The sequence below is a fragment of the Pipistrellus hanaki genome (assembly GCF_964339955.1).
Source record: "Pipistrellus hanaki genome assembly, chromosome: 1".
Taxonomy (NCBI): Eukaryota; Metazoa; Chordata; class Mammalia; order Chiroptera; family Vespertilionidae; genus Pipistrellus; species Pipistrellus hanaki.
In genome coordinates, this window is record NC_140503.1 from 61,156,138 (window position 1) to 61,176,050 (window position 19,913).

General features: G+C 41.8%; 2 protein-coding genes across 9 annotated transcripts in view; both read left to right on the plus strand.

Annotated features, from left to right (window-relative positions):
• The window catches only part of TMEM87A (transmembrane protein 87A), a gene marked incomplete at its 5' end in the record, with an annotated part of 47,017 nt that extends 43,873 nt beyond the window's left edge, over window positions 1-3,144 (plus strand). For all 7 annotated transcript variants that reach the window (XM_084903347.1, XM_084903345.1, XM_084903351.1 and 4 more), the window contains one exon: window positions 2,406-3,144. In XM_084903347.1, the coding sequence (XP_084759473.1) occupies window positions 2,406-2,447 (42 nt within the window). In that variant the 3' untranslated portion in view covers window positions 2,448-3,144. The remainder of the gene's footprint in view (window positions 1-2,405) is intronic.
• A 2,668-nt stretch (window positions 3,145-5,812) lies between these two features.
• The window catches only part of VPS39 (VPS39 subunit of HOPS complex), a 46,720-nt gene continuing 32,619 nt past the window's right edge, over window positions 5,813-19,913 (plus strand). For both annotated transcript variants that reach the window (XR_014795849.1, XM_084893469.1), the window contains exons 1-2: window positions 5,813-6,067; window positions 14,722-14,787. Coding sequence is in view for 1 of the 2 variants with exons in the window: in XM_084893469.1 (XP_084749595.1) it covers window positions 5,995-6,067; window positions 14,722-14,787 (139 nt within the window). In the remaining variant the exon portion in view is untranslated. The remainder of the gene's footprint in view (window positions 6,068-14,721; window positions 14,788-19,913) is intronic.

Sequence of the window (19,913 nt, forward strand, 5' to 3'; positions counted from 1 at the left end):
TAATCAAATCATGTGCATAAAATACGGTCTAATGACTTAATAGGGAGTCATTAGTTCTTTGTTCAGGGAAATTTTATTTGACTCAGTAAGAGTATCATTGAAAAGGATGAGAACAGAAATACTAACAGTAGAACTCAGATATTCAGGAGGGTTTACTTTCTGTATATGTCCTCCTTTTCCAAAGTTTTATCGTCAGTCTTGAGAATGTCTTTAATTTGGGTAGCAAATAGCCATACTGTTTCACTTCCTACTTCCTTTGTCTTTTAAGAAATTCAGATTTAACCCTTACTTAATCTAGGAGAAAATAATAAAAGGATTGAGAAAGGATTATCATAGACCAAAGCAAAATATGAATTATCTTATGTTATCTGTTATTCATTATTGTCTATGGAACTATTTCCTTCATATATTAAGGATTATAATTAGTATCTCGATGTTTATGTTGATTTTAATTTTTATTTATTTTTTTATTTTATTGATATTTTACAGAGAGAGAGAGAGATAGAGAGCTAGAAACGTCGATAAGAGAGAAACATCGACCAGCTGCCTCTTGCACCCCCCCCACTGGGGATGTGCCCGTAACCAATGTACATCCCCTTGACCGGAATCGAACCTGGGACCTTTCAGTCCGCAGACCGACGCTCTACCACTGAGCTGAACTGGTTTCCGCTATGTTGATTTTTAAAAATATATTTTCATTAATTTCAGAAGGGAGGGAGAGGAGAGAGAGAGAAAATCATTGATCAACTGCCTCCTGCATGCTCCCTACTAACGATGGAGCCTGCATTCTGGGCATGTTCACTGACTGGGAGTTGATCCATGACCTCCTGGTTAATAAGTCTGTGTTCAACCACTGAGCCACTCCAGCTGGGCTTATGCTGATTTTTAATCTTAATATGCTTCCATACAATTCACAATAATTGTATGGCTTCACAATAATTGCCTGAGTTAATGGGAACTAGTTCTGGACACGTTCTGAATATTGGATTAGAGTCTTTTGGTTTCAAGAAGCCTTTTGAGCACACCAAAAAATCATGGTGAAGAACAAATAAAATGACCATCTTAACAGTTCTCAAATGCATAGTGTTAAGTATATGTGCATTCTTGTGCAACACATCTCTAGAACCTTTTCATTAATGTAATTTTAGTGAGTATAGTTTATACTTATAATAGGATAATTTGCAAATTGGTCAGGATGCTGTCACATAACGACTGATCAGCAGGAGGGGGAGAGGCAGCGAGCTACAAGCAGTGGATAGCTGTGGGGGGGTGGGGGGGTGAGGCAGTGAGCTATGAGTGGCAGAGAGCTACAGGAGGGCGGGGCAGCGAGCTACAAGTGGTGAGAGCTGCAGGAGCCGCGGTGGGCAGGGTGGGCAGCTGAGGCAAGCAGCAGTGAGCTACTCGTGCACGGATCCGTGCACTGGGCCACTAGTTTCTTTATAAGGATACTAGAGGCCCAGTGCATGAAAAATTCATGCACTGGAGGCAGGGGTCCCTCAGCCCAGCCTGCCCCCGAGGGGGCGGGAGGCAACCCAGCAATCAGAGGAAGGTGACACCTCATCACACCCCTGCTACTGCCACTGCTGGCAGTGCAAGCCTCAGCTGGCCCTGGTTACCTGAGCCTCGAGTGACCCTGGATGGCTAGGCACCCACCATCAGCGGCTTGCCTACGCCTCAGGCTGGCCCTGGGCGGATGGGCAGCCACTATCCGAGGCTTGCCTGTGCCTCGGGCCGGCCCTGGGCGGTAGGGCGGCTGCCATCTGAGGGTTGCCTGCGCCTCGGGCTGGCCCCAGAGGGCTTGGGGGCTGAGAGGACTGGGGGACTCTGGAGGCAGGCGAGTAGAGTGGCCATGCTGCATGCCTGCCGCCCCAGCCAGGCTAAGGGGACTGGGTGCCGCTCTCTGTCACTATCTTAAGGGTGTGGCAGTCAATTAGCATATTCCCTCTTTATTAGATAGGATACTGTAGTTTGTTTATACAATTCTGTATTTTTTCTAGTATTTTATTGTAATTCTGAGTTGCATTAGAAACTCTGTGACTAAATTTTTGCCTACATCCCTATTTCTAAATCAGAGGAGGTACACATTTTTATTAAAGTTTAATCTTAAGTAAATAAATAGTTGTTTTAACATCTTAATTGGCTCTAAAATCATGCAGTTCCTTTTGATTTGTGGTTTGATGTACAGAGGCCTAGAGATTTTGACTGGTTAATTTTGTGTGGGGTCTGGACATGTGTATCTTCCAAAATCTTCATAAATGATTAGGAATCATCTATCTCAAGTATTTAATGGACATAAATAAGTGCTTGCAGGAAATACCTGTTTGCCTCATTTATAGAAGATATTTGGAATGTGGGAGATTTAAAATTAATGTATTTTGAACAAACCTTTTTATTTTTTTCTCTAGGAACGAATGATCACACACTTTGAAAGATCCAAAATGGAGTAAAGTGTGGGAAGATGTGCAGTTGAAGATGCTAGCACCTGGGAAGAGATCATCTGTCAATCCTCTGCACTGCTCCATGGATTGAAGGAGCAGTGACATCCTGATCTGTTCCTTGATCTTTGTGCATTGGAGCTGGCGAGAGGTGTCAGAACTAGAACATCCTATTGAATGATGTTCATAGGATGAAAAAATTCTACACGTTTCTTATTTACAACATTGATGCCCCGTTCCCTCCCGCACCCTGACATGGATGTTGATGCAACTTATGTATGTTCTTCCTGAAGCTTCTATGATGTTTAAACTGTTTAATCTGTCAAACTAAAAAGTTCAACATCTTTTAAAAAATGTGACATCACCACCATAACATCTAATCCCCAGGAGCACCTGCCTGCAATTTTTATTTATTTAGGGAGTTACATAGGTGATGAGGAAATTGTTAATTATCTTTCCATTTCCTGGGAAGCGAAGGTTACATCTTGCAGAGGTAGTTTTGAGGAAAAATGTCCTTATGACTTGAGCCATGGTTCTACCAATAATTAAAAGATAGAAAGGAAAAAAAAAAAGAGAGAGAGAGCGAGGGAGAGAAAGAAACTGTTACAGTGTAATTCAGATCATTTTAAAAAGCAAAATCAAGTGCAATTTTGTTTACAAATGGTATATATTAAAGATTTTTCTATTTCAGATGTACTTTAGAGAAAAATATTAGCTTAACTCTTTTGACATCTGCTATTGTGACACATCCCATTGCTGGCAATGTGGTGCACACTCCAGAACTTTTAACTACTGTTTTGTAAGCCTCAAGGCAACATTGCAGACTCCAGACATTGCTTTGTTTGCCTTCATTCACTGGGTGTTGCACTAGATGTAGCGAGGCACTCCGTCTAAGTGCTTGTGCATGAGCACCCTGTTAGAAACTCTGATTCTTCAAAAGCAGGAGCTAACACAAAGGAGACCGCTCCTTCTGGTATAAGTTTTGCTGCATGAAGTAGTGTGGAGACCCTGGACTGCTGCTCATTCTTTAGGGTAACTGGTTCTTGTATCTGGTGTTGGTAAGAGACTGTTTATAAGAGACATCACAAGGTGATGGGATTCATTTGAAGCACTCTATTTCTGTTTTAATGGTTTTGTCTCCTTTTGCCTTCCAAGAGTTTTGTTCTACATAGAAAGTTCATGCCGTTTTTTAATATAAAAAATTTTAACAAAATTAATGTGTTTTCTGTCTTTTTTTTTTTTTTTTTTTTTAACTTTATCTAAAATGCTTTTTTCTCCCAAACTCTCATAGGATTTTCCTTCCATGGTTTTTATTCCATATCGTCGTCTTACTTGTTGAAACCAATAACCACATGACCACAATCTTCACTAACTAATACTATGCTGAAAGTGTTTACATTTATGTAACATTTCTCTACAATTGTTTGTGGTGTGTTTTTATTTTATTTATTTATTTATTTATTTTAATATATTTTGTTGATTTTTTACAGAGAGGAATGGAAAGAGAAAGAGAGTTAGAAACATCAATGAGAGAGAAATATCGATAAGTTGCCTTTTGCACACCTCCAACTGGGGATGTGCTCGCAACCAAGGTACATGCCCTTGACCAGTATTGAACCTGGGACCTTTCAGTCTACAGGCCAGCACTCTATCTACGGAGCCAAACCAGTTAGAGGTTGGGGTGTGTTTTTAAAAAACATTTTTATTGATTTCAGAGAGGAAGGGAGAGGGGAGATAGATAGAAACATCAGTGATGAGATCATTGATTGGCTGTCTCCTGCACGCCCCCCTACTGGGGATTGAAGCCACAACCCCGGCATGTGCCCTGGACCAGAATTACCCGGACCCTTCCGTCCCCAGGCTGACACTCTATCCACTGAGCCACATTGGCTAGGGCTGTGCTTTGTTTTTGTTTTTAAATCACTAAGGCAATATCTCTAAGGAGCCATATGAGGAATTATCTATATTATTAGATTAACCCATTACAAAGGGCTGGTATTGTCATATGCTTCTGTGCTTCCATACTAAGACTTAGCGAGTGACTAATAGGATAGTTGGTCAAATATTTTTTGAGCCTGGTTTTAAAAGACATCACAAGGTGATGGGATTAATTTGAAGCACTCATTTCTGTTTTAATGGTTTCGTCTCCTTTTGCCTTCCAAGAGTTTTGTTCTACATAGAAAATTCATGCTCAACTGGAGACCAAGGAACTCCTGCCCCCACAAAACTATCCTGTTAAGCAGAATGTAGCCTAGGACCTGATAATTCTTTTTCTATAGCTGCTTATGTGATGGTATATAGTCATTTTTTTAAAGAAGGCATTCAGAAGGAATTTATAGTATTACACTGACCAGTTAAAGTTTACATTATTTTAGACTTAGCCCGTGGTCCTGGAACTACAGGTATTATTAGGCTTCCAGTATAGCAACTGGCAATTCTAAATTTTCAGGTGTTCAGTTTTTATGGTAAAAATCAGACACACAAGGTTTGTTTAGCAATTTTTTTATTTATTGAAAATATTTGATTATCAGAAATAGCATTTGATAAAGATCAGACAGTATTCCTAATTTACAATGAAGAAACAGATTGTGTAAAATTAAAATGTCACCAGGCTGTTTTCAACTCATCATAGATTCAACCTTTTTTTCTTTTATGTTTTTGCTTTAAACCAAAATGCTTAATTTTATGACATACCTGCTGTTTTCTTGGGGATAAACTGCCAGATACTGACCATTGCCATGCTTCTCAAACTTTCAAGTGCATGGGCTTACCTTGGGGAATCTATTAAACAGACTACTGGGCATTCCCTCCTCCATTCTGCCACTCTTGATAGTTTCTGATTAAGTAGGGTGGGAATGAGGCCGGAGACTGCATTTCTAACAAGTTCCCAAATGCTGCTAGTCTAGGGCCCACCCTTTGAGAACCACTTGCTTGGAACATTTAAAATATAAGGGGAAGGCTGTGATTATAAAGGTAACACTAAAACTATCATTTATTGAGTGCTGTGTCAAGCATTGCTAAGGGCTCACAATGCCAGATAGGTACATAAAGCCATCGTTTTGCACATAAGGAAATTTAAGTCCTTGTGGGATCAAATTTTTTTAAATGCCACAGCCAGTTTACTAAATGGCAGGTCTCCGTCCCAGGTCTGACGCCAGAGCCCGAATTCTATAATTCCTAACCCTATACTTCCACCACCACACTATACCTCCTACTACAGCTCTAAGATTCCATCATTTCCCTGCCTTTTCAAGCCCGTGGCTACTCCATCAGGGAACAGCTCCAGGCCTAAGGGTGAAACTGGAACCCAAGCTCTGGTGCAGCCCTTACAGGTGGTTTAAGAACGAGGGCGGAAGAGGCGGGCTTCGGCGGCGGAAGGGGCGGGCCCAGGCCAGCAGGAAGTCCGGTGTTGATGATGGCTCTGCTGCCTGAAGGCCTGTAGTCGGGGTCTCCCCCCAGGTGCTGCTCCGCCCTTCCCTTAGCGCGGCTCTGGGTTCTGTGCCCGGCCAGGCCGGTCCTCTCGGAGTGACACTGTCAGGGCGAATCTCTGCTCGCCGCCATGCACGACGCCTTCGAGCCGGTGCCGATCCTGGAAAAGCTGCCTCTGCAGATCGACTGCCTGGCTGCCTGGGGTGAGTCGGAGGACCGGGGGCCGAGGCGGGGAGCGCGGGAGCGGCGCGGACCCTTCACCAGCCTGGGGCCGCGGACGGGCGCCTGGCTCTGCGGGCTCCGGCCGGACGCCGTCCCGAAGGGAACTGGGGTGAAGGAGTGCAGAGCGTTGAAGACAGCGAGGACTCTCAGGACGGCCCCTGGGATCCCAGCATCTTAGGGAGGTTCCGCCTGCACTTGCTCTGGCTGCACAGCTGGAGGTTGAGTTTTCCTTAATGGTGCTCAGCTTTGGCTTATTTCGACTCCCAAGAAGTCTTTAGTTTGGAGGCACAAGCAGTGGGAAGTTTTCAGGTTTATCCGGTGATTGTGTTGTACTGGTTTGGGGGGAATAAGTGTGTGTTGGGGGAGGGGGGGTAGAGAGATGAAGGAGGGGGTTTTGAACAAGTTAACACCGCATGCCATTTTCCCCTTAGCGATCATTTATTGTTCACTTCTCATTATTGTAGGTAACTCACGTTGTTATTTAAACTCTTAATCTAGCCCAGCGATTTCTAACCAGTGTGCCACAAGAATTTGTAAAATATGCACTACCTGACTATCTAGTCAAGGGCACCGACCTCTTTTCTTTTCCCTTAGATTGTAAAAAATAATTTTAAAAAATGAGAACAGCCAGCACAACAATAGCCGTCCGGGAGTGAATGAATAAAAATTGTACCCATTTTTGGTCAGATCAGCAAAAAAAAACCCCACAGTTTTTGGTATGCTGCAGAATTTTAGTAATTTGTGTGCCGTGAGATGAAAAGGGTTGAAAATCGCCGATCTAGTCAGATTGTTCATTGCCTTGTATTCAAGTGCCCAAGTTACCTTAACTCTGTAGGTAGTACTTTATCATTCCAGGCTGTCCTGAAATTTAACCCACAAAAACTGGCATAAGCCTCTTGGGAGTGGCCAGTGCAGAAAACAGGGTCAGACAGCTCTGATCTCTTGCATACTCTGGAGTAAAAAAGGTTTCAGTGGTCCAAACTTGGACTCTTAGCTATGAACATTATGACTGGTTGTGTCTAACAGCCCCCAAAGACCAAACTGAAATCACTTCAGTTTTTCCTGTTAATGCCCAGGTACTAGAAATCAAGGACTGTAAAAAGGTAGCTCAGAACCCTTAATCAGAGCTTATATGGAGGGCCCGGTAGGAATCTCAGTGGTGGCTGGCATTTTATGCATCATCTTATGGACAGTGCCACCCAGTCAGCCTTGCCCGTGATGGGCCTGGTGGAGTCTTGGTGGTGGCTGGCATCTTATGCATCGTCTGTGGACAGAACCACCCAGCCAGCTTTGCAGAGTTCTTCACAGCCTCTTCACTGCAGATCCTCATGCTAATGTACACCCCGCCTGCCTTTAGCAGCCCTGGGCCTCTTTAAAATCGCATCTCCATGGTAAGCAGTCCTAGTCCTTTGGGTTAAGGAGAGAATCCTGCTTCCTCCAGATATCTCAAGAAGGTTCTGTTCCCCGCCCGGCCTGGCCCTCTCAGAGTGACACTGTCAGGGCGAATCTCTGCTCGCCACCATGCACGATGCCTTCAGGCCGGTGCCGATCCTACAGAAGCTGCCTCTGCGATTTTAAAGAGGCCCAGGGCTGCTATTCGCCCTGCGAGCATTTCCTGTCATTAAGTGCTCTCCGTAAAAATTTAAAACCCTAAAAATGAAAGACCTGGCACCGCACAAGGATTCGTTCCCCTGTTTCTTCATCAAATATGTATGAAGTGCCTGCTTAGACCAGTCTCTCTGCTGGGGACAGCAGTGAGGCAGAGTAAGACACAGTGCCTGTGCTTCTAGGACACCCAGTGGGGGACAAAGCCATAAAGCAGATTATGATACAAGATAAATGATAACAGAGACATATGCTGCTTATTAGGAAAACATGGAGGAGAGTTGCCCAACCCTGCCTGGGACTTATGCTTCTGAAAAGGATGGGTGTAGTTGCTTACCGCACTCTACTTAGTTTGTCACAATTTGACCCTGATACCCTGTGGAACTAGTAGAAAACGTATCTCAGCCTCTCTCACCAACAGCACTTTGTCACAGTAAAGCTTCCCTCCCTGTGCCTGTGCTTTGCAGGAAGACGGGTTTGAAATGGCAGGTAGCTTTGGACTTGCCTTGATCTTCTACTGAACAGGAGATACGCCTGTTGCCTACTAGGATGTTGTGGTAGGGGGCTACAGGAGGCCATTGACTGCCTCTTGCCTCAAAACTGCTTTATTTTCAGGCTTTAGCAGCAATCAGTATTGCTCTTTCTAGCCACTACTGCTTTTACCTGATGTTCATCCAGGAACTTGCAGGACCAGACAGTATTTGAGCTAGAAGATGTCCTCAACACACCGTCCTCTCTCTTCAGAAATGGAAATAAGGAGGGCACTGATGATGATGAGCTCTCTAAACTCCAGAGTTGTAGAATCCAGCTGCCTTTTAAGCATCTTCATTTTGGGTGTCCAGTAACATGGCCAGAAAATTCTTGATGATTACACTCTCCCAAAACAAGCCTTTCCCGCATCTCAGCAAATGCCTCTTCTGTTTACTCACTTGGCTAAGGCCAAAAGCCTTGGAATCATTCTTGACTTCTTTTCTCTTATACACCACATTCATCCCATTAGCAAATCTTGTCTGCTCCTCCTCCAGAATAAATCTATATTCCAGTAATTTCTTTCCATCTCCATTTTTTCTACTCTTGATGAGGTCACCATCCTCTCTCTGAATTACTATGGTAGTCTTCTGACTGATCACCCTGTGTTTGCCATTATGCTGTTTTCAGTTTTTTATCCACATAGAGGTAGAGTGATCTTTCCAAAACTTAGCCTAATTACACCTCTTCTCTCCTTCAGTAGCTTCCCATAACAATTAGAATAAGTTCCAAAGTCTTTACCATGGCTGGCCACGCCTGAGATGGTCAGGCCTCTGGTTTTACTTCCCTGACTTTATTTCCTAGGCTCTTATCCCTGAACCTGTTTGGTACTAGTCACACTGTCTTTCTTGTTCCATGAAAAGACAAGGACATACCTACCCCAGAGTCTTGGCACTCACTCTTTCCTCTGCCTGGCACTCTCTTGTCTTAGATGTTTCATGGCTCATTCCTCATTTCATTCAAGTCTCCTCTGAAATGTCACATAAATCAGCAAGACCTTCCCTAACTATTCTGTATAAAAGAGAATGCTATATCCATCATTGTGCTATTCGCTTATTCAGTCTTATCATTCCTTTCATGGATTGTCATCTAATGCTATTTTATATATTATTATTATTGTCTCTCTCACTCCATCTATACTAATAATAGAGGAATATGTAAATTGGTCGGGACACCATGACGTAATGACCAAACAGCAGGGACCTGAGGCTGCATGGTGCCTGGTTGGGGTGGGGGATCTCAGGCCGTGCCCGCTGCCCAGCAGGACTTGACGGGAGTGGGGCTGGCCAGGTCTGGTTTCCCGAGTTTTCGAGGTGCCTGTGGGTGGTGGACAGGGACTTGACTCTAGGTCCCGTAGCACATCCCAGACTCTGACAGGAGGGAGATTTTCATATACATTTTACTAATTTTCTTTCATCTCTGATATTTTTATTATAGAGAAAGGGCAAATGGCAATATTAAAACATTTCCTCTTAATTCCCTTTTAATGTGCACAAATTTTGTGCACTGGGCCACTAGTATTAGAATATAAATTTCTTCAGAGTAGGAACTTTGTCTTGTATATCACTCTATTTGCAGTGTCTAAAACAGTTCCAAAGTTCTAATGGGTATCCATTAAGTATTTGTTTAATTAATGAATAATATTATTAACTAGAGGCCCGATGCACGAAATTTGTGCGCTCAGGGGATCTCTCAGCCTGGCCTGTGCCCTCTCCCAATCTGGGAGCCCTCAGGAGATGCCTTGCAGGGAGTGGACGTAACCCAGCAGTCAGACAGCCTTAGTGCTGCTGTGGAGGCAACAGAGGCTCCTGCCACTGCGCTGCACTTGCCAGCTGTGAGCCCGGCTTCTGGCTGAGCGGTGCTCCCCCTGTGGGAGCACACTGACCACCAGGGGGCAGCTCCTGCATTGAGTGTCTGTCCCCTGGTGGTCAGTGAGCATCATAGCGACCTGTGATTCCACTGTTTAGTCTATTTGCATATTGGCCTTTTATTATCTAGGATGGCAATAGCTCCCATTTATTGAATGCTAATCTCTTGAGCTTTTATAAATAATTTTGCAGAGGAAGAACCTGAGAATTTAAGTAATTTTTTCAAGATCATGTATCTAGCAAATTATGGATTCTACAGCCTGGTTCTCAAACTTTAATGACTATTCCGAGCCTGTTAAAAAAAAAAAAAAAAGCAGATATGTATGTGTGTGTATGTGCATATACACAATCATATTTGCTTATATTATACAAAGAAACAATGGAAAAATAAATCACAAACTACTAAAATGCTTACCTATAGTGGAAGGGAGAGAATAGTAGAGTGGGCAAGGATGGAAGCTAGATTTCTTACAGTTTTGCCTTTGGAACTACATAGATATCTAATGTAATAAAACAAAATATAAAGATACAAATTTCAGGGCACCGACCCCTGCAGAATCATTGATGTAGGCTCTCTGGAAGCAGGGCTCAGGAATGTGTATTTTTAATAAGTCCAAGTGATCCTAGATAATATTATAGAGAAAGGGCAAATGGCAATATTAGATAATAATCCTAGATAATAAAAGGCCAATATGCAAATAGACTAAACAGTGGAATCACAGGTCGCTATGATGCTCACTGACCACCAGGGGACAGACACTTGGACTTATTAAAAATTCTGATGTGGCTAATGAGGGGCTTATGCTTTCAGAAACACTGTTCTTTGCCCTATGATCTAAAGAAGGGAAGTGACCACCAGCTTATCCCCTCAGTGGCCAGCATTGGGCCAGGAATGGGATTGTTAATTACAGGAGGTTATGCTGGGTTGTACTGCTGCATAGACCTTCAGTAGGTAATTATGAGCAAGAAGGGCCAGCCTTACTCACTGCCCAGGGGGAATGAAGTCCAGCCTTGTATCTCAGATTTAGGCTGTCAGGGATTTCCTAGGGCTCTCCATCACCTCTGTTACTTGTTTGTATAGTGCTTTCCACTTTCTGATGTGCAGTGTTGCATCTCAAACTGGACTGTTTACCCTGTGCTATGCTTGCTCTGCAGGCTCTTCATTCTCTGTGTTTTGCATGTAAAGCTATTGCCACATGCCAATAGAACGTGAAGGCCCGATGTGGCTCAGGTCCTCTGGCCACCTGAGTCCCCACTGACTTCTGTAGCCAAATTAAGCCTCTTTGAGGTTCTGCGCTGTTACTACATTTCCCTTATACTTTGAGGACTAGGAATGAGTATGTATATAGTGCTTTTACTATTTAAAGGAAAATTGTTACAATACTTTCCATGTAAGATGAAGGTATTTTTCCATTAACACCTCCAAATAAATAAAATTTCATTTAAAAACAGCCCTGGCTAGTGTGACTCGGTCGGTTGGCATTGTCCCATGCACTAGGAGATTGCTGGTTTAATTCACTGCTAAACCATATGCCGGGATTGTGAGCTCCATCCCAGGTAGGAGGGTGTGAAGGAAGCAGGTGATCAATGTTTCTCTTTCATCAATGTTACTCTCTCCGTCTCTCCCCCCGTATCTCAAATCAATAAAAACGTATTAAATTTTTTTAAAAAAAATTTTCAATGAACTCATCAGACTCCTTTTGATGACCAGTAGAGTGGACATTTGGTAAGAGCCATCTAATGGCAAATAAATATTGTTTTAAAAAATGGAAAATGGGCTTTCAAATGCCATGCTTATGAGCTTGACTTCATATTGTAGTGGTGCAGCTTCACGAGAATTTAAGCCCCAGTGGAACAGCATCAGAGATCTGCTGTAAAGTAACCCACATGGAAGAACATGTGGAGTGAGACCAGTTGAGGCCATCTATCACAGGGGTCCCTGGAGAGACTATGAGACAGAGCTGTTGGGAGGCACCTTGTAGAGGGAGCATAATAGGCCTTGTAGACCCAGTGGAAGGTGAGGCTGTTAAAAGAGAGAAAGAAAAGCAAGAACTGGCAGGTGTTAGTGGGGATAGTGAAGAGGAAGAATTATGTTGGCCTTTGGTTATAGATATTTATGCTATAAGAAGTTTTTTAAAAAAATTCACACTTCATTTTATTTATATTTGAAATATCAGTGGGTTTCTTAAAAATCAACTTTAATATTACTAATTGCTCATACAGTAATATATTTTACAAAGCAAGCACTGTATGCATTCATTGGTTGAATGGCCAACTGGTTGACTGGGCACTTAGTATATTAGGCTTTTATTATATAGAATGTTCTGTTCCAACATAGATCTCCAGCATTCCAATAGAACTAGTGTTATTTCTGATTTCAACTTATGTCATTAAGAGCACACTGTGTTTGCCCAGCCAGCATGGCTCAGTGGTTTAGCATCGACCTGTGAACCAGGAAGTCATGGTTCCATTCCTGCTCAGGGCACGTGCCTAGGTTGCAGGCTTGATCCCCAGTGTGGGGTGTGCAGGAGGCAGCCTATCAGTGATTCTCTCTCATCATTGATGTTTCTGTCTATCCTCCCTTCTCTGAAATCAATGAAAATATTAAAAATAAATAAATAAAATGCACAATAAAAGAAGACAGAATCACTTTCTTTTTCTGCAAGACTAAGGACGTCAACCTGGAAAATGTTCTCAGGTCGCTCCTGACTAGTTTTTATGAATATAACCACTGCCTTCCTGACCACCTCTGGCCAACACCCAGTCTTTTACTGTGAGACGCCTTATTAAGTGCATCACAGCATGTGGTCACATGCATATCTGACTCACATGCATATCTTACTACATGTGTGCCTCTGGACAAACACTTGTCCCCAAGGCTTCAACTCCCTCATCTATAAAATGGGGATTTATAAAAAGGACATATTTCAAAGGATAGTCATGAGGATTGATGAAATAACATTAATGGTAAGTGTCACTATTTTCTGGAATACAGTGCATGCTTGGTCCATTTGTACCATTATCCAGTATTTTATTTTACAAAGGAGCAAGAAAGTTTATGACTGATTTCTGTTACAAGATCAGAAAGCTGAGGAAGTATCTATATGTGCTTAGCTGCTTTTAATGAGTTAATATAGATCTGTCAGGGTAATTATTTAAACACTTGCAGGGCCTCTAGTTTTACTACAGACTGCTGTCTCCCGAAATGAGGCCCCTGAACCAACGACGTCAGCATCACCTGGGAACTTCTTAGGAATGCAAGTTCCAGGACCATTTCCAGACCTATTGAACGAGAAGCAGGTCAGGGCCCAGCAATGTGCTTTCACAAAGCCTCCCATGATTCCGATACACACCAGAGTTTTAGAACCATGGGCCTCGACCATCTTTTTTTTTTTTTAACGAGCTTTATTGAGATGTAATTCACATACCATACAATTCACCCATTTAAAATGTACAATTCAGTGGTTTGTAGTACATTCACAGAATTGTGCAAGTATCACCACATTTGATTTTAGAACATTTTCATTTCCCTAAATGGAAACTCCGAACCCATTAGTATTCATTCTTTATTTCCCCTCAAGCCCACCAGTCCTAGGCAACCACTAATTTCTGTCCCCACAGACTTGCCTAATTCTGGACTTTTCATATAAATAGAATCATTAAATATGTAGCCCTTTTTGTCTGGCTTCTTTCATTAGCATAATGTCCAGTTCATCCCTGATATAGCATGTATCAGCACTTCATTTCTTAATTTCCGTTGTATGGATATGCCACATTTTGTTTCTCTCTTCATCAGGTGATTGACATTTGGGTTGTTTCCACCTTTTGGCTATTACAAATAATGCTACTATGAACATTTGTGTAAAATTTTTTGTGTAGTTGTATGTTTTCATTTCTCTTATTTATATGCCCAGGGTGGAATTGTTAGGTTACATAGTTACTTTATGTTTTATCTTTCGAGGAACTGCCAGACAGTTTTCCAAAGTAACTGCACCGTTTTATATTCCTGCCAACAATGTATGAAGGTGCCAGTTATTCCCATCTTCATCAACACGTTATTATCTATTAGACCATCTTTTGAGATAACAAATTCTGTAACCTTAATATACCACAGCACTTCTTATTTTCCCAAAGGTTAAATCATTAAACTTTCAAAGGATGTCTTTTAGCTGTTATTTCTGAGATTAGATACTTAGTTTCATATTTATACTATCCATTTTATGATTTTATAAATTTCCATGATGTTTTAGGGCAGTTTAATTTAGAAACAATGAAGCCAGGGCATTTTTTCCTTTAATACTATTAATTTTTTCTCCCAAAGTTGCGCTAGGTCTTATTTTCAGGGGATGTCTTATCTTTCCATGCGCTAGGTCTTATTTTCTGAGGATGTCTTATTTTTGGGGAAACACGGTATGTCTTGCCTGGTAATTGTTGAATAAATGTTTTTTGATTGGTTGATTCTCAAATAGTTCTTGACTATAAACGTTCTTTAGCTTTGCAAAACACCTGCCATCAAAAAGACACAACTCACTTCTTGACCCTTTGATTCTGATTACCACCCCCAGAGAAGGAAAGAGGGTCTGACAAAAGCTGACTGGTGTGTCTCACAGCTCTTTTCTTTTTTTCTTTTCCAGAGGAATGGCTTCTTGTTGGAACCAAACAAGGACATCTTCTTCTCTACAGGATTCGGAAGGATGTTGGTAAGTGGCAACTTTCCAGAACTGGAAAGAAATGGCTTATCCATGCAAAAAAGAAAAAGAGTTTTGATAATTAGCTAATGTACAACTGTAAAATCGGTGCTTTCTGGACCATGAAAAGAGTGCTAGGGGACTGGGAGTAGCACTGTGGGAAAGTGGGGAGAATCATGTGAGAATCTTCAGGGTTTTCCTAATCTTCAGACCATATGCCCCTGTGTCCATGGGGATGGAGAGGCCAGGGGTAGGGGATTAGATGTTCCCCCTTCCTCATTTTTTGGAGACTTACTGCTAGAAATAAGAAATGATACGTTGGGAAGTAAGATGTTTCTGTAAATGATATGGTAGTAGAAAAATATTAGGAAACTTTGATTTAAAAGACCTCAGTCTAGGGAAAGAGAAAAATTATTTTCCCTCTATTCATTTTAGGTTCATTGGCTAAAGACCTGTAAATTAGACAAAGGACAGATTAACAGGAGGAAAACAAGTAGAGGTTTATTAACTTGGAAATTGTACGTACACACGAGAGCACTCAGAGATGAATAAGGCAAAGGGGTGATTCGAACTTTGTATCATCATAACAAGCAAACAACAACTTTTTAGAGAAGTGACCAGATAAAAGAAAAGGACTTGTGAGTTTCTAGATTGGCAAATTGTGGGATAGCAAATATATGGGGGTCTAATTGGAGATAAGTTTGCTATGCAGATTTCTCTGCTGCCATCTCTGGGCTGAGAGGGTCCTGAGTTGTTTGCAGTGATTAAATTCTGTCCTTCCTGATAGAAAGGGGAGAGTCAGCTTTGTAAATTTATGTCGCGCTTTTAGGCAAATAGTAGAACAGAGAGAGTTGGTGTGTTGTTTTTTTAAATTTGTTTTTATTGGTTTTAGAGGGAGAGGAAGGGAGAGGGAGAGAGGGAGATATTGATGAAAAAACATCTATCAACTGCCTCCTGCATGCTTCCTACTAGGGATTGAGCCTGCAACCCAAGCTTAAACCCTGACCCGGAATCGAACCGTCACCCTCTCAGTGCATGGGTTGACGCTCAACCAACTGAACCATATCAGCCAGGGCAGAGAGAGTTTATCTTATATCTTCTTCTTCTCAGTTGCCTCAGCTCAAAATAATTCTTAAGCCAAAGTAGCATATTTGGTGTGGCATATTTGTTTACCCTTCACTGTGGTGCAGCGAGAAGAGAAACCAGTTCAAAACAGAGGGTTTATTTCATTTTCAAGTATTTCAACTTTCTTTTTCAATAGCAATCACAAGCTTGTTCCAATAAGGACCAAGTAGTAACTACTTTAGGCCTTGCAGGCCATAAGATCTGTTGGGATCACTGAACTCTGCCATTGTAGCAAACAGGCAGCCATAGGCAATATGTAAAAGAAAGGGCATGGCTATGTCCCAGTAAAATTTTATTCACCAAACATGTCAAAGGCTGGATTTGACCCATGTGCAGTACTTTGCTGGCCTTTGCTATACATTTTTAGTTTTCAGAGCTAGAATATTTGCATTCTGTGACATCTACCCAGTCTATAATTTGAAAATTAAGCTTGCCTTGGATTTTATTCAGCATTCAACAGCTGTGTTTTACTTTGGACTCAGATATTGTGCAGAACGGAGATAAGAGCCTAATATTCTTTTCCCCTAATAGATAATTAGTTCTTTTGCCATCAAACACTAAGTACTACAATAATATACCATTTCTGCATAAGTGATGAGGAATTGACAACTAGACTATAAAAATTAGATCTTTCAACAAGGTATGGACTCAAACTGATAATATTAGTGTTAATTTGACGTAGACCCCCGTGGTGTGGCTGTTCCTTGTCCTGGGATCAATTCACCATGTGCCCTTTCACAAGTTAATCTTTCTGGGCCTCAGTTCTCTCATAGGCAACTTGAATAGCAATATTAGCCTACCTTAGACTATTAGGAAATCAAACTCTGATTAGAAACTTTTCTTCTTCCTATACCCTTTCAGTTCTGGCCTAGCTCTGGTCTGCTTAAGGCCCAGAAATAGGCCTGGGCCTCCATGATTCAGCCACAGAACTAAGTTGGCTTCTCAATTGGAGATATTATAAAGCTGGAGAGGTCTGCAACTGGACTGTCTTTCTGAGGAAAGGGAGTGGGTAACAAGATGTCAAGGAAAGACCCTTGACAGTATTAAGGGGACTGAGTTTTAATTTGAACTGAGCCATCTCCTTTAGCTCAAAAGGTCTCTAGGCCTCATTCTACTCATATCTTAACCACCGGAGTTAGATTAGTTCACATCTAAGGTCTTAACAACTTTAGGTTTGCTTCAGTGGTGCTGTCTGCCCCAGAGCAGTGATTCTCACAGTGTGGTCCCCAGCTCCTTTCTGAAGATCGACAAGGTCAAGACTAAGTTCACAGTACCAATAAAAGATTACTGTTTTTTTTTTTTCACTGACAGTTATTGACATTTCCACTGATGATACAAAAGTAACGGTAGCTAAAACTGCTGACCCCAACCCCACTGGTGTGACTCAGTGATTGAGCATCGAACTATGAACCAGGAGGTCAGGGTTCTGTTCTTGGTCAGGACACATGCCCGGGCTGCCCAGTAGGGGGCATGCAGGAGGCAGCTGATGAATGATTCTCTCTCATCATTGATGTTTCTATTTCTCCTCTCCTTTCCTCTCTGAAATTAATAAAAATATAAAAATAAAATAAAACGGTTGGCCCCTTAGCACAAGTTCAAGACAGTGGTCAACAAACTTGTTGCTACCAAACTGTACTAGTAGTTGTGTTCTTATCCATCCTGCACTCACAGTGATTTGGGGTTTTGTTTTGTTAAAGCCAGTTTCATTTAAGAATGTTCTTTGTGATGCAGTAAAAAATCTTCATTTCATTATATCTTCACCTATGAGAACACATCTTTTTAAATATATTTTATTGATTTTGTACAGAGAGGAAGGGAGAGAGAGAGCTAGAAACATCGATGAGAGAGAGTCATCAATAAGCTGCCTCTTGCACACCCCCCACTGGGGATATGCCCGCAACCAAGGTACATGTCTTTGACAGGAATCGAACCGGGTCCCTTCAGTCCCCAAGCCGACACTCTATCCATTGAGCCAAACCGGTCTTAGCGAGAACAAATCTTTTTAATAATCCCTATGATGTCACGGGCAGTTCTCCCCGAGCTCCTCTGCGGGGAGCCCAGGCACGGAGCGCAGCGGCGGTCTCGGTTTGGAAAAGCACTCGTGTGTGTGAGTTATGAGCCAAACTGGCCACCTTTTTCACGGAGCATCATTTTTGCTTGAAAGAATGACTGACAGACTACGGTGTTTCAGACCATTTGGGTATTTGGTAGATATTTTCTCAGAAATGAGCAAAGGGAATCTGTCACTTAAAAAAAAAACAACTGGCATTTTATTGCTAATGATACAATTAAAACTTTCAAGAGAGAATTAGAATTGTGGAAAACTTGTATGCACCCCCATGAGCTTGACAGCTTCTCAACACTAAAGATTTTTTAATGAGATTGGGGACAGGGGATAATGAGTGATTAAAAATATATATCCTATGTTGAAATGTGCCAACATTTAGAAAATCTGCATAACTCAGTGAACCAGTATTTTCCGGTGCATGTAGTTTCTAAATCATGAGTGAAAGATCCATTTAAAGAGTATGATAGACCAGTGGACTTTAACAGAAAAGTTCATTAATAGGTTTCAGATTCCACATTGTAAGACACTTCATTTATCAAGTTTTGGAACAGTATCAAAGATGATCACAATTAATCTAGAAAACTATTAAAATATTCCTCCTGTGTCTAACTATATGCCCATGTGAGGACAGGTTTTTGTCCTATACGTCAGCCAAAACAGTGTATCAAAGCAGATTAAATGCAGAAGCAGATATGGGAGTCTAGCTGTCTTCTGTTAATCCGGACACAAAAGAGATTTGCAAAACTATGCAAAAAAAAACTATGCTTTTTTTTTTTAATTTGGAAAGGTAGCACCTTTTTTGGTTAAAATATGTTATGCTAAATGCAATGGGTGTGTTGCTTGTTATTTTTGAGTTAATAAATACATATTTAAAATTTTTTCAGTTTTAATTTCCAGTATGGCAAACATTGCTAGTTGTAACCCACATAAAAGTTTTAGGGTCCTCAATAATTTTTAAAATTATGAAGGGGTGCTGAGACAAAAAAGTTTTTAAAGTTGTTACCTTAAAGCCAGGGGTGGGGAACCTTTTTCTGCCAAGGGCCATTTGGATATTTATAATATAATCTGTGGGCAATACAAAATTATCAACTTAAAAAATTAGCCTGCTATATTTGATCAGACATTTATTAACTCGCTCCTAATGCCTTGGCAGGGCCAGACCAAATGATTTCTTGGGACTCATATGGGCCTCTTTATTTTTTTTAACATGAATGTTTCAAGAAAAATTATTTTAATGTTACACGCCATAAACAGTAATGGGCCCCTTCTTCATCTTCCCTGCTGAGTTTCGCATGGGGAAGTGTGACCAGCTTTGGTGGCATGGGCCCTGGTGGCTGCCTCAGTGAATCTCTGCCCACTTTGGGGTGGGGAGGAGCCCACCTAAGATTGGGGAGCAACAGGGGGCAGCAGTGTGAGCGGTTTGTCCACACGCTGAGAGGCAGGGAGCAAGGTGCGGACTCCGCACAGGCCAGTCGGTCCGCCCCGAGTTTGTTCTGGGCCATCTTTCACCTCGCCGCTAGCGAACTGCTCGACCCATCAGGCCCCTCAGATGGGAAATCGGAATAACAGTACTGATTTCTTGGGGGTAGTTGTGAGGTTACAGAAAACACACGTTTTTAAACCCAATTAATGATAGCTGCTGTTATTAGTAATTATTTCCTTTTTGACTCTTTGGTGACTTTTGAGGCTGAATATTTTTATCATCCCAGCAAGGCTGGCTTCACATGTTTTTATGGTACATAACTTTCCCGCCCTTTTTTGAAACAGTGCCAGCAGCTGTGGCATCACCTGAAAGCGGCAGTAAGTGTAGATGCACTAAATTGCTTTAGCTCTGGGCATGGTGCTGCGTGTGTTTGCTCTGTCCCAGAACAGCAGGTAGCAGTTGGGAGTTTGGTGGAATTGGATCTAAGGCTGCTTTGGGCTGGTTTTCATTGCTTGGTCTTAA